The sequence below is a fragment of the Lutjanus erythropterus genome, chromosome 15, assembly GCF_056507025.1.
Source record: "Lutjanus erythropterus isolate fLutEry1 chromosome 15, fLutEry1.hap2, whole genome shotgun sequence".
NCBI lineage: Eukaryota > Metazoa > Chordata > Actinopteri > Lutjaniformes > Lutjanidae > Lutjanus > Lutjanus erythropterus.
Window position 1 is genome coordinate 29,757,959 of NC_139331.1, and position 16,909 is coordinate 29,774,867.

At 39.4% G+C, this 16,909-nt stretch overlaps 1 protein-coding gene across 1 annotated transcript; it reads left to right on the plus strand.

Annotated features, from left to right (window-relative positions):
• Nucleotides 1-629: 629 nt before the first annotated feature.
• Nucleotides 630-13,212, plus strand: LOC146314620 (angiopoietin-related protein 1). The gene is made up of 9 exons (XM_084737611.1): nt 630-966; nt 2,677-2,923; nt 5,375-5,590; nt 8,575-8,694; nt 8,806-8,920; nt 9,029-9,166; nt 10,429-10,645; nt 10,769-10,964; nt 12,413-13,212. The coding sequence occupies exons 2-9, from the start codon at nt 2,777-2,779 to the stop codon at nt 12,557-12,559; spliced, it is 1,296 nt and encodes a 431-aa protein (XP_084593737.1). The 5' UTR covers nt 630-966; nt 2,677-2,776; the 3' UTR covers nt 12,560-13,212.
• The last annotated feature ends 3,697 nt before the right edge of the window (nt 13,213-16,909 follow it).

The window sequence follows — 16,909 nt, forward strand, 5'->3', positions numbered from 1 at the left end:
TCCATGATTTCTAAAAACAATCTGAAATGTGGACTTGTCAGACCACAGCACACTTTTCTGCTTTGTGTCAGTCCATCTCAGGTGAACCCAGAGAAGTCTGATGGATGCAACGAAAAGCTGTGTTTACTGACGACGGTTTTCTAGTGTTCCTGAGCCCATGTAGTATCCTTTATACAATTATGTGAGTATTCATTCAGTATTGGTTTTTACTCTTGCCCCTTATGTGCATAGATTTCTGCAGATTCTCTGAATCTTTTAATGATATCATGGATTGTAGCTGGTGAAATCTGTGAATTCCTGCAATTTTGTGTTGAGAAACTTTCTTAAACAAAGTGGTGAACCTCCCCCATCCATGCTTTTGAATGACTGAATCTTTCCAGGATGACCCTTATATTTCCAATCATGACACTATCACCTGTTACCGATTAATTTGTGTACCTGTCAAACGTTCCAACAAGGTGTTTTTTGAGTATTCCACAACTTTCTCAGTCTTGTGTTGCTCCTGTCTCTGAACTTGCAGTTGAATGTGTTGCGGGGATCAATGAGTGTATATTTACAAAAAATTAAAAAATAAAAGTTTATCAGTTTGAACAAAAGAAATTGATCTTTCTAGTAGATAAATAATGCATTTTGCAGCATTTTCCCTTTTCGCTTTGACCAATAATTTTATTATATCGCTTCCTTTTTTGTCTGCTTATCTCCATCCGTCAATCGTGGTGAATCCTCTTACAGGTGGATTATGGGACTAAGATCTCCACGATGAGAGGGAGAGAGAGGGAAAGAGAGAGAGAGAGAGAGAGAGAGAGAGAAAGAGTGACGGAGAGAGGCAGATGACGAACATGAGGCACACTGAGTGACACAGAGAGCCAGAGAGGAGGAGGAGGAGAAGAGAAGGAGGAGAAAATGGATAGAACCCCTCGGCCTGAAATGGGCCGGGAATGGGGTAGAAGGTGGTCTGTAACTGGGGTGAGTACAACACCATTTACACAAGTGCTACACATGCACAGAACACATTTTTGGTCTTTCATAGTAACTCAAAACCAATGTAATTGCTGCATTTTGTCATGTTTTGTGTGCATCTGTGTATGTGTGTTACTGAGTGACTGTTACCTTCTTCCTAATTAACTTAGCTGAAATCAAACCTCAGTTTGCCTTTAACAGCAGGTGCCACGCGTAAGCTTGTGTGTGTGTTTACTGAGTTACCTGAGGACAATTTACAGTAATGTGATAAACTGAAGGGATCACTTAGTTAATCTCACTTTCTTAAGTTTATGTCCTATTAGTTGTACTGAGACAAAGGTGTGTGTGAGAGATGGAGAGAAAGAACATTACTTTGTGTGCTAAAAGGTGACTAAAGAGGAAAGCTTATTTTTTTTTGGGATTGTATGAGGTACTTATTGGTAGTCATTGCATTACACAGTGGTCAGCCCACCCCCAGTTTAGAGAAGCAGTGGGAGTACTGGTGCAGGAAGATCAGCAATGTACAGCTGTGGACAGGGTCAGCAGCAAAACATATTTTAGCCACCTAAAAATGGTTCACCCCTAAAAAAAAAAATAGTTTAAGCGTATAATATAATTAGAATCTTGTCACAGCATTTTCAGACAGGAGACCAAGGTCAGGCTAAGCCAGATATTGCTCTCTCCAAAACTACTAGATTCATACTTACCAACATTGAAACCAAAGAATGTGAGTTTCACAGATTTTGTTTCCTGCATTTTGGTGTACTAACAAACTAAGTAGTACACTGCAACAACATTTTTATGTTGAATACCAGATTTTACAAAATGGCCTTCCCTTTCCTTAAAAACAAACACAAAGAAGAACTCTTTTCTCTAGGAATTGTGTTGTTTGTCAAGTGGAAACTATAGATTTTTGGTCTTATAGGGCTTAGACATATTGTACTGAGTCAGAGACAGGATGTGATAATGAAAAGGAAAAAAAGGTTTGAGAATATGTCATCCTGGGAGAAAATTGGAAAAGAGCACTGAAAAACTGGAGTCTGCTAGGAAAGTTGGGAGGGTCGGCAAATATCAATTCCTTTGGCAAAATTGCAAATTTTTCTTCCCAGAACACAGGAATTGATCAGTTAGTTTGTTTTGTATTATTGAGTGACTTAAAAAAAAAAAAACTTCGCATTCACTGAAGTCACACAGTAACACAAACAAGCTAACGGATCGATGCAGCAGTTGACCAACAACCCCTGTGTTCTGTGATATAAAATTGCTGTTTTTGCCAAAGGAGTCTGACAAAAAAAACAGACAAAAAAGAAATTATATACTTCTAATTTATGGTAGAAGCACAAAATGCAATGAAAGAGGACCAGATCAAAAAAATCTGAGCAAATGAACAATCAGGTGGGCAAAACGCTTTGCTTCTGAAACGCTGCTGGTGGATGATGCAGCCATGTGGAGGATTAAAATCGTGGCACAGACATGGCAAGTCCAGGGAATCAGCAGGTTAGTTACCTACACTGGTACTGCTGCCGCCTCTCCAAATGAGCTGAGGGTGTGTCGACTGCCATCTCCTGTAGGTAATACACTGACTATGGATAATTCTCTCATACAGCTCCACTTCAAAAAAAGTCAGAACGATCCCTTTAATGAATCAGACAATAGGAGCGAAATGCACTCTCTAGCGAAAACACCACTCAGTTTTTCCTGCTTTTCTTCTTGCAGGAAGCGCCCGCAGAGCCTCACATGGTGAAGCACACACTCCTGTGTCCGACCCCCGCTCTCGCTGTCAAGGCAGGAACAGACTAACCACCGGGCGGCAGCGATGTCTCTCCTGTCCTTGACCAACCCTCCAGGCTGGAGCGTGTGCTCTGCGCTCTGCATCCTCATCGTGTTGCTCCCAGAGACCAAAGCAGACAATCTGAACTCCACCAATGGAGGAGGAACCCAGTGTGGGGAGTACAGCAACCAGGTAATTATTGTACACACTGTGAGGACACACCAATCAGGCTGCTGCAGGAGAGACTGGCTTTCTATTCAAGACCACCTACCTAACTGCCAACCTTATTTCAATCAGTCCTCCCCCTGAAAAATCACACTTTGTTTCTGGTGACTTTTAATGAAGGAAAATTACAAAATAATAAGTACAAATCTTTTGGCAAACAGATGCCTGTAGATGACCTATAACTGATGCTTATTAGCTGGAAAAGACAAGGGTACGACAGCATTTAGCCTTACTTGATCCAATTTCAAACACAGAAAATTTATATTTTACATATCTCTTCCTAAGAGTATGTTAGTGAGGATTCTCATAGAAAGAAATGTGCCTCGTTGCTTTAAAACTTTCCGTAAGTATCAGAAGTGATTTTTTCCAGGATGCCTGAAACTTGCTTGATTATTTCTTTCTCTTAGTGCTCTTCCACTTCTCTGTCCGTCCCAGACTCAAAAAACATGAGTCTCCTGGGAAAATCAGGAAGTCTGGACAGTATGAACACCTAAACTGAGACCAGCTCATGACTGAGACCAAGACAGGATGGGACAGAGTTAAAAGATTTGCAAACCTGTTTGCACCTGCAAAGCTGAGATACAGAGCCAATCCTTTACTGCCAATTATCTCTAAATCAAATCCACACCCAATTGAAACCGTGATTTTAACACACACACTTGTCACTCACCTGTGGTCTCAAATGGCAGCGCCTGTGCTCTTGCAACTGTGTTTCCATAGTGACGACGTGCGTCACTTGCAGATGTCAAAAGCTAATAGTCTTTGAGTACCGCAATCCTCCCAAATGTGTGGCTCGGCCTTCGACGGTGTTCTGTCCATAATTTGGTGTCCTCCACTTGTTGCCTTTTTGTCATCTGTTTAAGCTATTCAGTAGCCTACATCGCTGTCTACCATTGTACTTTATGTTACCAAATGAAATTAGTTTTTGTTAGTGTTTGTGTTTGTTCAAACTATGGTGGTTTATGTTGGTTTTTGCTAGGGGTGTCCCGATCCGATCCAAAAAACGAGTATCGGATTTTATCGGACTGCATCTAAAATCTCTGATATAAGCGCTCCAATAAGCAGTCCATTTTCCGCTCCAGCACTTCTATCCATAGGTGGTTGCTGACTATTGTTCTCTGTTTGAGTAACATCACTTGATCAAGCCTTTTCTAACATTCCACACTACAAAATAAGTAATAAAAGTATGCATGATTCGTGCTGATATCGTATCGGATCGATATCGGTATCGGCCAGTACTCAAGGCTGCAATATCGGTATCGTATTGGAAGTGAAAAAGTTTTATCGGGACATCCCTAGTTTTTGCCATTTCCGTTCTGGTTTATACTTTTAACCATTAGTGAAGTGCCTGTTATGGCTGTATTTTACATAATTGTAGTGTTTGTCAGTTAGAGCTGCTTCCCAGCTCTCATTCTTAGCATTTAATTTGTTTGCAAAGTTTTTTGATGAACTTTACTTGAAAAACTAAATTAATATTTGAAGAGTCAGAACTGTTCTTCATTTTAGGTTGGGTTAAACTTTATTGTCCACAATATTGAAACTGTCTCTAGCTTCAACCGGGTACACATGCATAATACAAATAAGACAGTCATACAAAACAGTAAATCGGGAGAGTTTAGAGTTCAGTCATAGGCAATTCAAGTGAGAAAGGGGTGAAGTAAACAGGGTAGTCCTGTGCAATTGACTGTGTATTTAATAATTTAATATTTTAAGTGCATATTTACTATGCATTTAATAATTGAATTATGCTTGGGACAGATTATTTCTTATATATATTTGTGGTTGCTTGAGGCTGTCTAAAGCATCTTCCTGAGAGAAATGTGTGTACAGTAAAAGGGACAGATCTCGTGTTTTGCTGAATGTTTTCTTTTTGACATTCAGTACACGCCTGCAGCTTAGTTTCATCTGTGGTTTCACTGTGATTTTACTGGCTGTATTAAGCTTCCCGGCTAATTATAATGTCTGCATAGATTTTTTAGAAACATTATCTGTGTTATCTGTAAAATTAGGATGTCTGTCTGTATAAGTTCCTGTGTAATTAAAACAACAAACCTTTTCAACAGACCCTAGAATTGTTAGAGGTTTAGGAGGTTAGGTGTTGACAATAATTTTTGTCATAGTAGTGATGTCAGTTAGATCTGGTTCGGTCAGACCTGTAGAATAATAAATCATCCATCTTTGCTCACCACATCTTACCTTCTCTTACCATCAGGTGTGCTTGAGTTACATGTTATTCTTTTTAAAATACAGAAATGTGAAATAACTGGTTATCTTATTGGTCATGAAAGCAAGTCAATTATTGTTTATCATAAAAGCTGAAAAAAAAACAACTATACTGTTCACCCCTGATTTTGACAGGTCTGGAAGTTATGAGTTGTTCATAAAGTTGTTTTTCAAAAAATCTCTTCCATCTAACAGGTGATGGAAAACGGGATGTGCAGGCTGGTGGCCACGCTGCCTCAGCTGGACGAGCAGAGGTGTCCTGATATGTTTCGCTGCACAGACGAGGTTTCCTACTGGCTGCACGAGAACGAGGAGAGGAAACAGCAGATTGCGTCACTGAAGGAGACCATCTCTGAGCTGCAGGAGGAGCTGAGGAACCACCGGCATCGCATCAAAGTCCTCGAGCTGCAGGTGAGACTTAGCAGCCCAGGGTCAGCCACCAGCAACAATCCTGTCAACTGCTTTAGTCGAGCTGGAGCTTGTGACAATGTGACGGCTTCTTTTTGCAGACTAACAGAACTCACTTTTTTGCTCATTTAGAAAGTAAACTTATCCTGTTCTCTTGTGTGTGTGACATTAAATATAACTTTTCAAAGCTAGACTTTTTTGAAACTTCTTTCACTGAATGTCCTCCAACTTTTAGCTGAGAGACAGTTCAGGCGAGACATAAATATTTGATCAAATAAGTCTTGAACATTGTTTGATTTAAAATGCACTTTCACCATTCATTTGAAGAAAGGAGACAACTTTGCTAACATTGTTCTCTTTATACTCTGGCTGGCTGTTAAAACATCATCATTTGCAGCAGAGTTATTAAAATTTTGTACAACCCCTATTCCAAAAAACTGGGACATTATATAAAACAGAAATAAAAACAGAATGCATTGATTTGCAAAAACTTTTCAACCTACATTCAGTTGAATACAGTACAAAGACGAGATACTGAATGTTCAAACTGATTAACTTAATTGCTTTTTCCAAATATACACTCATTCTGAATTTGATGCCTGCAGCATGTTCCAAAATAAGCTGTAACAGCAGCATGTTTACCACTGTGATGCATCACCTTTTCTTTTAACAACACTCAGTCAGTGTTTGGAACCTGAGGGCACTAATTGTCGAAAGTGAAATTCTTTCTCATTCTTGCTTGATATACGACTTCAGGCGCTCAACACTTCAGGGTCTCTGTTGGTGTTGTTGTTGTATTTTGTGCTTCACACATTGTCAATAGGAGACAGGTCTGGACTGCAGGCAGGTCAGTCTAGTACCTGAACTATTTCACTATGAAACCACGCTGTGGTAAATACATGCAGTATATGTCTTGGCATTGTCTTGATGAAATAAGCAGGGACATCTCTGAAAGCGATGTTGTCAGGATTGCAGCATACGTTGCTCCTAAACCTGTATGTACCTCACAGCATTAATGGGGCCTTCACAGATATGACAGTTACCCATGATGCCCTGGGCACTATCATACTCCCATACCATCACAGATGCTGACTTTTGAAGTTAGCTTTGGTAACAGTCTGGATGGTCCTTGTCCTCTTTAGTCCAGAGGACATGACGTCCATGATTTCTGAAGACAATCTGAAATGTGGACTCGTCAGACCACAGCAGACTTTTCCACTTTGTGTCAGTCCATCTCAGATGAGCTGAGGTCCAGTGAAGTCGGCAACATTTCTGGATGTTGTTGATTTATTCTTCGTCTTTTCATGGTAGAGTCTGAACTTGCATTTGTTGATGCAGCGACAAACTGTGTTTTCAAAAGTGTTCCTGAACCCATGTAGTACGCTTTATATAGTTGTGTGGGTTCTTAATGCAGTGTTGCCCGAGGGGTCATAGGTCACAGACATTCAGTGTTGGTTTTCAGCCTTGCCCATGCAGAGATTTCTCTGGATAGTGGATTGCTGATGTTGAATCACAAAATTCCTGCAGTTTTGTGTTGAGAAGCGTTCTTCAACTGTCGAACTATTTTCAGTTTTTCACAAAGTGGTGAACCTCACTTCATCTATGCTTCTGAATGACTGAGCATTTTCAGCCAATCATGATACTGTCACCTGTTACCAATTCACTTATTTATCTGTCGAATGTTACAGACAGGTGTTTTTTGAGCATTAAACAACTTTCTCAGTCTTTTTCTCAGTTTTCCTGTATTTTTTTTATTTATTTACTTATTTATTTTTTAGTTTAGTTAGTACCCAATATTGTTTTTCTGCTTTTCCACACCTTATTGTAGTTTTTAGTTTAGTTTAAGTTAACTACAGTTTCAACTATGATTAAAAACACTCTCCTGTGCATGACACATGACATTAGTTGTGCAGCCTTCAGTTCTGCAGTGTAACGTGGTGCCTGGTCATCAAGCTGGCTTCCCCCCAGCATGTCCTTGACCTTAGTCACTAACAGGATTAGCCTGCTACTCTTCCACGTGTTGCTTCATGCGTCTCAAGCAGAGAGCCTACGCAGACTGCTCTCAGCTGGAGCGTTCAGCGGCCGAAGGTGGATGGTGGAAAAGGGTCGATGTGTTGTTTGTGTACATGAGAAGTGGGCAGAGGGCTGCGGGGTCTGTGGTAATGGGAGTTAGTGTTATCCTCAGTGTTCTGGCTAGGAATAGACCACACATTGACCTGTCTGGATTTATGTTTTAGAAGAGAGGGCTTGTCCTTTTTATCCTGAGAGCACTGGCAGATGTTGCATCTTAGAGAGTGTGCACAGGGAGAGATTTATCTGCAAATGTCTTTTGCTACAGTGGTCGGGAACCAAGGACAGCCTAAGGGTGCCACAAGATTTGTTAGTTTTCATTTTTTGCCGTACATTTTTAATAAAATATCAGCAGAGTGGTTATATTTTACTTGAGTAAAAGAAGCAGTACTGCAGTGTTTTTGTGCTTCAAAAACTTCAATGTAAGATAATTTTACTTTTAAACTAAAGATATACATTCATAACCAACATACATGTTTATTCCTTGTTAGTTTTAAGTTCAGTATTATTTGCTAATTTGTTCAGCAACGTTAACAAAACATATACATACATCACTACATGAACAGTGAAATATTATGGATCAATTCTCAGTTTTTGTCAATCTATTAAAGCCATTTCTCATCATATATCCATCATGTCATTCATAGCTGAAAAAAACTGCAGGTGTATGTGAGTTGTGCTGGTGGGTATGAGAAGTTACCATGAAAAATATCTCTCTATGCGTTGTTTTAAAAAGATTTGGAAACCAGTTTTACACAGTTATTTTTGCTAATGTTATTAAATGAATTGATAAGTACACTGCTTAAATATACAGGTACAATTCATGCTTTTAAATTCTTAAGAAATTGAAACTTATTCAAGATACAGCTTTATTTCAATACTTGCTTGTGTTATTGTGTATTTACATGTGTTCTCAGAGTGAAGAAAGGACCCACTTGAACATCACTTTGGAGCAGCGTTTTCATGAGCTGGAGGTCCACTACGCTGAAGCCACCACCCTGCTTCACCTACAGGGCACTCTGATCCTTGACCTCCAGGTAGCACATAGTTCTTTGCAGTGTTTTGGACATATTCAAAAAATGTGAAACTGGAACATAAACCTCCAAACCTACATATGTAGACTTCAGTTTCTCTGTATTTCCGTTTAGAATCAGCTCCATAATCTGACACTCTTGGTGGATAAAGTAAAAAGAAGCCCCGGCTGCTTGATCAACATCGTCCGTCCCAACCCACTCATGAGCGCTCAAGAGGCTCTGCACCCAGGTACACACACTCGGAAACATGCAGCGCTATAACCTACCAGCAGATGGTGCCAAACTCCCACTGCTCATTCAGTCCACCTCAACCCTGCCAAACGTTTTCCTCCCTCAGAGATTCAGCATGTGAGGAACTGTCCCATAGACTGTGCATCCATCTACTACAACGGAGTGAGGAGATCAGGTCTCTACACGGTGGTGCCTTCACTGGCTGGCATGCCTGTGGAGGTCTACTGTGACATGGACACAGATGGTGAGTCACATACATGCACACAGGGGCAGAAAGTTGGCTCAGCTGTTAATGTATTTCAACTCATCTTGCCAAGTTAAACAACTTTGTTACTGTTTTTTATCATTGAAGCATACATTGAGACATTAAAAACAAATCAACAATGGGAACTTAACGTCAACATAGATATTTAGGTAGAGAAATCCAAAGATGTTCTCTTTGGGAAATGTACAGCAATGCAAACTTGGGAGATAAAAGAGAGATGGTGGGGCTGACATAGCAGTTGCCATTCTTTCCAGTATTCATTGTATAAAAATAATGAAAAGGGGAACCATATGGATTAAACAATTTAGCTAACAAAGCCATTAGCTTGTTAGTGAAGATGACTGTCAGGGTTCCTGCACAATTTCCATCTCAAAATTCTAGACTTTTCCAGACGTCTCAGTAGATTCGGCTTGGGATCCCCAGCTAACCAGGCTTTATATTTGGGACTGTCAAGCCAGCCCTGGCATTTACCCACTGTGGCTGTTGCGTCTCACTGTTCCGTCTAGTCCTGCCCTACTGTGCTGTAATTGGCTACTGCTGTGTGCTGTGATTGGCCTGTGCTTATTGCCTCAACGGCAGGTGCTTGTAAATGACAGAACACTGTTTCTAACACTGTGAAAGGGTCTATTTTAACCATAAACCATGATCTTTTCCTAAACCTACCAAAGTATTTTTCATTCCTAAATCCTAAGTAGTTTTTGCGCCTAAACCTAAACAAACTGCAACTGACAACTGAAAATAAGTCAACTAAGTTTCAAAAACAACCCGACAATTCCAGTGCGTTCGCAGCCGTTCAGAGCACAGTTGGGTGAGACTAGGCAGAAAAGTCTTGGGAAAAGAAAAAAACAAAAACACATTAGTGAACACTACCGTTGGCTACTGTTAGCGACCACCACTGTTAGCAGACACTACTGTTAGCTAGCTTGAAGTTAGCTACTACAGGTGGAATAGTGAAAGTTAACGGTTATCCTAAAGTTATGGGAGTTTATTTCAGATTTTCGGAAGCTGTGAAATAAAATGTTCCTATTTTAATTTGGGATAGGAACATAAACTTAAGACTGTTCATCTGTAATAGCTTATTTCCCTAATTTAGGTCCTTATCCTAATTGCCATGGTTGTCAAACAAACAGGAAGTAGTTTCTTTGATACAGTCGCTGTATTCCTTGGGGGAACAAGTATAACACCTCACTAGAAAAGCCATATTCTTTCCCTTACAGTTCAGTACCTTCTTTTTCTTTGAGGTGGTGGTTGGACTGTGATCCAGCGGCGCGTGGACGGCTCCGTGAGCTTTGATCGCAGCTGGAGGGACTACCGGGAAGGTTTCGGTGACCTGCACTCAGAGTTCTGGCTCGGCAACGAACACATCCATGAGCTGAGCACCCAGGGAGACTACAGCCTCCGCATCCACCTGGAGGACTGGAGCAACAAGCACAAACACGCCCTCTACCAGAGCTTCAGGTCCCTGTCACGCATCAACAGTTGACAAACACATGCGTTGACTTGTTTGTTACTGCAAAACAAACGCAAGCAGCTGTACCTCCTGCATAATTTCCTACTCTTCCTCTGTATGTGTGTGTTCAGTGTGGAGGACGAGGAGCATCAGTACCGTCTCCATGTGTCAGGCTTCAGTGGGACAGTGCAGGACTCTTTCAGCTGGTACCACGATAAGCAGGGCTTCAGCACCCCCGACAGTGGCAACATCTGTGCAGAGATCTCCCACGGCGGTTGGTGGTACAACCAGTGCTTCTACGCCAACCTTAATGGAGTCTACTACAGGGTAAGTGTACATAGATAGCCCTGCAAGTGACCCTTTGTAAGTACCTCAGGTAGCTAATGTTAGCATAGTGCTAGCAAACAAGCTGGCTAACAATTTATGAAGATAAGGTAGCTAATTAGCTAGTGTTTTGTCAACATTATTTGTTAATAGCTAATGATTGATGAGTAGCATTTGGCAGCATTTTCTACAGAGCAAAACGCAAAGTAACTAGCTAGCTACTGATTGAAACTGACTAGCTTGCTAGTTAGTAAGCATTTTGCTAACATGTGCTAACATAAGAAGTTACAATATTTATCACTTTTAAATGTCTCCCAGCAACATCTTTCAAAAACCTTAAAAATTTGATTTTCTTTTTAACTTAGGAGCAAGTTGACTGAGGTTCCTCAGGGAACAAAGCTGTTATTGGAGCAGAGAGCAGAAAGGGGGTGGGACATAAGAAGGGTCCACTTAAACTTAGTGACCACCTTATTAGGCACATATGTGCAGTCTAATGTAAACATGTTGTGCCATAAAGGCTACTTTTATGATGCCTGTAATGTTCAGGTTTTGTTGACGCCGTCATATAGTGGAACAGATAAGCTCTTATATGGAAGGTCATTTGCACTTTATGACAAAAGCATGAAACTTTCTCCAGTGTTTCTATAAACCATGAAGTTTATTTTCAGAGGTGGTGGCAGTTCAGATTTTACCTCTAGGCACAGGGTTTGTCAAATTTATTTTTTTTATTATTTCACTTTTCCTACCGTTTTGTTTAGCTTCTATGCTGCTACTTCTCCCCTATTCTGGGGATAAAACTGTATATTAAATGCTGCTATATCACAGTTGAAAAAGTCTAGTTACTATGCTGGACTGTGACGATATTACATGGTTAATTTTTTTTTCCTTATAAAAGGACTGCTACTCACTGTTGCGTTTTTGTTTTGCAGTTGTACACACATAATTCAAACATTCATTGCCAAAGACGGTTCATGCTAATTTTTTTTTGCACATGCTTAGGTCATGGCTGGCAACATTTTTTTTTATTTGAGAAATACACAGAAGCACTTTTTACATGTTATACAGACAAAACATGCTTTGCACATCAGATTTTTTATTTATAAAGGAACATTTTTTTGATGTCATTTTTCTTTGTTTATTAATGTTGTGATAAGTATCATGAACTTTTGATTGTGGTTAGGGTTATTATACTTTGAGTTTTTGTATTGTTACATCCCTATTATATTTAGAGGTATTTCTAATATTCTGCTCTCCTCATGCAGCTAAATTAGCAGGACAAAAACATAGGGACATCTCTCAGTCAACATAGAACACACACAGAACACTATAAACTCTAAAAGTAGAATTTATGACATAGCTGAGGTATTTAATTGCATTAGATTGTACAGGTGTACCTAATAATGTGACCACTGAGTAAAGTCATAATTGTTTACTACTTCCTGATCCTGCAGGGAGGCCATTACACCCCTAAAGGCCGGGGGCCACTGGGTCCTGACGGGATCGTCTGGTACTCCTGGAAAGACTCGGACTATTACTCCCTACGAAGAGTCAGCATGATGATCCGACCACGCAACTTCCGAACCCGTTTGTCACCATGACAACGGTTAGGACATGAGAACAATACCAGCAATGGGGATCACATGGGCGCCTCACTGGGACACTATGTTGATAAGGACGTCCAGAGGTCCTTTTTTTGACAGAACTCATCAAGACGGAGGCAGAGCAACCTGGAAGTCTCGTCTTTGCAACCGGTACTCTCAATATTCTCAAAACTGTGGACTGTCGTATCCTTGAAAACACAAACTTTATACTGTAGATTTCTTTTTGGGACATGGATATTTTTCACTCAGTCAAGGGAAGTGAGTTCTTCCTTATTTTCTACATCTGTTTTGTACCTTTTAGTTTAGTTTAATGTGGATCCCAGGAAGACTAGCTTTGCTTTAGGGCACGGCTAACATGGATCCTAACGAGTAAATAATAAATACTTTGACATTTGACACTTTGGAAGCCCATTTCTGCCGATGTGGAGAAAAAAAAAAATCCCATAAATCATTCACTCAAAATAATGAGAAGCTTTCTCAAAATAATGACATAGTGTCTCAAAACCTTGAGACAGTATAGCAAAATAATTTTCTCAAGTTTCTCAAAATGACGACATAGATACTATAATTATTTTGAGAAAGTTTCAGATTATTTTGAGATGCTAAGACTGGGATGATCAGAGTTTAGCCAAAGTTGTTTTAAAAGGAGTAACTCTTGGTTATTAAAAATGTTTGGGGGTTTTTCATTATGGAGATGCTTGCTTACCCAAATTAAAATAAATAAATAGATAAATAACACATCTTAGCTCTGATGTGACAGTAAGTATTAAAAAAGTATTAAAGGGGGGGATGTTAACATTCGGCTGTTCTGTATTCCCTAACAAAATTAGCAACAAGACTAATAAAAATTAGCTAGCCAGCTAATAAGCCTAGCTAGTTAAAATGTTAAGTAAACAAAACATTATTTGCTAGCAAGCTGAAATTTTTTTAAAAAAACAAAACATATGTTTGCTTGTTAGCTAAAAAGTGAGTTAGCCTAGTTAGCCCTCATAATAGTTACCTAATAAATCCCTTCAGGGTGATTTAAGTTCTGCACCATCGTGTCAAAGTTTATTTTGCGATAATAACCCTCTAACTGAACATCATCCCTTACATACGGATTCATTATTTTGAGATACTAGTAAGTATTTTGGGAAGACCTCTTATTATTTTCAGACAGTAAGTCAGCAATAGGTCAATATTTTGAAAAGGTTTCTCATCATCATCTTTTTTTTTTTTTCATCACACTGGTGGAAATGAGCTTCCATATAATAAACTATTAGCGACCCAATCAAAACCAGGTAGGTTTGTATGAAGACAGAGTGAAGGGGCTCACAGTTTCTACTAAACACTGATGAGGCACGAGTAACTAATTGAAAGCTCAGCATACGGCATCTGCTTATTGCATATTTATGATTACTCTATTAAGAAATTTTGAATTTCAGCCATGTATAAATTGAACTGATTGTGTAAACTTTTATTGAACTAACAAGAGTTTTAATATTATTACTCAAAAGAGTCAGAGCATAAAAACAATGAATTCTATTAGATATACTAAGCCCAACCCTTTAATAAGTGCTACTGTCTCACGGTGTAGAGTCAGACAGAGAAGATGTGCTATTTGAGGCAACTGTATGGATTATACAATAAACACTATATATACACAACATGTGACGCAAAGGACAGTTTTTCATACAAAGACAGTGGTTCACGTTGTGCAGAGGCATTCAGTTGAAAACTTTTCTCTGACTAGCAGATGGAAATAATAGATAACTCTTATCAGACTGTGTACACGCTTCTGTTTATCTGTGGCATCCAGTAAGTGTTACTTACATTCAAATTACTTCACGCATGAGTCTCCACCAACCTTTAGCCTGGTTACAGGTTTGTGTCAATATAGCAGGTACGTGTTGAGCAGAGTTCACGTCTGAAGGCCAAAAGATTCATGAAAAAAAAACTGGAAAGATTTTACAGGGTTAGTTTGGGATTATTTTATGGCAAAACTGAAATGAGTGGTCGAAGCTCCAGTTAGGCCTGAAACTATAGAGCACCACAAGCATCACAGATACTGTAATAAAGCATTTCATTAATACATAACTAATTGTACTATAAAAATATAACTTTTTTTTTATATAACTTTTTATTCATCTGTAAATAAACAGACTAAATTACAAAGTAATTATGTGATATTTTAATGGACAATAAAAAGTTAATTTACAAAAACGACAAATAAGTACATCACTTAAAAAAAACACATTAAGAATGCATAAATGAATGCAGGAATTTAAAAACCTTTTTGAAAATGCAGTTTAAAAAGAGAAGTAAACAACAGGATTGACTCACTGAATTAAGAACGCAGATTTTAATCAGGCATTTAAAAAGGTTTTCTTTCCCACTTGCATTTCCCAGCTGCTTTAATTTCCCATTAGCTGTTTGCTATTAGCTTAGTCATTTCATCATCTGTCTTCTCTATTTAACCGTTCCACAACACTTTGGGTCTTGCATTGGAAAAAAACCTTCTCTGATTGGTTATAACCTGTCATATCATATGCAGAGTTATGACATGGATGAGGGAAGAGGATGGTGTCGAATTCCACAAAAAAGAGAAAGATCACAGATTAGATTTTTATTTGTATCGAATTCAGAATGAGTGTATATTTACAAAAAGCCAAAGTCAATCACTGAACATTAAATATCTTGTCTTTGAGCTTTTTAGAAAGAAAATAGGTCAAAAGTTTTTGCAAATAATTGCATTCTGGTTTTATTTACATTTTACACAACGTCCTAACTTTTTTGGAGTAAGGTTTCTTTTTAATTGAACAAATTTATTTCAAAATTGAGACTTTTTCATAACCACTGAAAAACTACTTGTTTAATGAAATGCTTTTTTTACAGTTTCCGTGACATTTGCTGTCCTCCGTACTGAACACACTCGAATACACAAACTCAAAAATAACTGACAAACACGAGAAATGAAAGTGCTATCTGGTGTATAAGATCCTCGCCTGGCTGCTTCACGCGGCCTAAACATCCAGCTGCACCTGATGGGGGCAGGAGCTGAATGTGGGGGTAAAAAGGGCTCTTTCACGTCCTTCACAAACACTCTTTGACCCTTTCGCACAGGCTGCCGACTCATTCTCATTCCTGTCCATGTCTATGCGAGAATCTGCTGAAGCGAATAAGGGCTTTACTGTGAGTAAGTCGGGGAGTGTGTGGGGTGTGTTGTACGCCACGCAGAGGACGAGACAAGGTTTCTTTCAAACAAACACACACAGAAACAAATACAACCCCAATGAGTACAAATCATTGTTTAATAAATCAAACAGAATTTCCTCTTTGAGTTACACTGTATTGCAAATACTTCTATACATAAAATAGTATCTCAATGACAAGAAGCACCTGATAGGTCAGACAGAATATATATATCTATATATATGTATATTTTTCATGTATCAAGTGATAAGAAAACAAAGAGTGAACAAGATTAGAGACTGATTGCAAACTGGGCGGTGAAAAGCGAAAGCAAAACTGCATACATGAAACAATCCATGGCTCCATCCCAAACTCTTCTTGTAGTACAGGTTCTTACGTTACGCCTTCATATAAAACACCGAAATCTGGTCAGAAAAAGGACAAATAATCTTCTGAGGGATAAATCGTGTTTGGCACCGCCTGCAGGGAGGAGTATTAATGAAAGTAGGAATCCTCGTTTTGTCTTCTCTCCTCAAATGTAAACTGCAGTGTCACGGTACACAGGCCGGAGGGCGGGGGGGGCTACTTTCCTCAAAGGGACAAGGCACGTGAGCAAGTCAGGAAGGAGGTGGAGCTTCCTGTTAGCCTTTGAGGAAGTGCCGGATGAAAAGGGGGGCTAGGGACTGCCAGCAGTGGACAACGTACAGAGGACACGCGCTCTGCCAAGTCTTCCAAGACTTGGATTCATGAAGGAATGTGCTCCCCTGAAGATGTTAGGACCCTCTCAAATGTTAATAACGATAATTAAAACAGGCCTGATGTCGGCTGAGAAGAAAAAAAAAAAAAAAAGTAAAGCTCTGGTTTGTCAATGCTGGATTGAGAAATCAACCTCCCTGCTGTCTCCTAGTGACAGAGGGGAGGACGGCTTTGGTTTACAGTGTCACTACATCCACCACATCACAGTGCAGACAGCAGTTTTGCAACATGTTTAAATCCTTTCCGTTACCTTTTTTAACATGGAAAAATGAATGAAAAACTGCAGAGTATTATATGGAAGCCCTGAGTGGCAAGTGAGGAAAAAAAAATAATAATCTGGTGATTCGTTTTCCAAGACTGATGTAATTTGTTTTCCCTGCTGGGTTTATAACTTAATAGAGAAAAAAAGGTTTTGCCAGG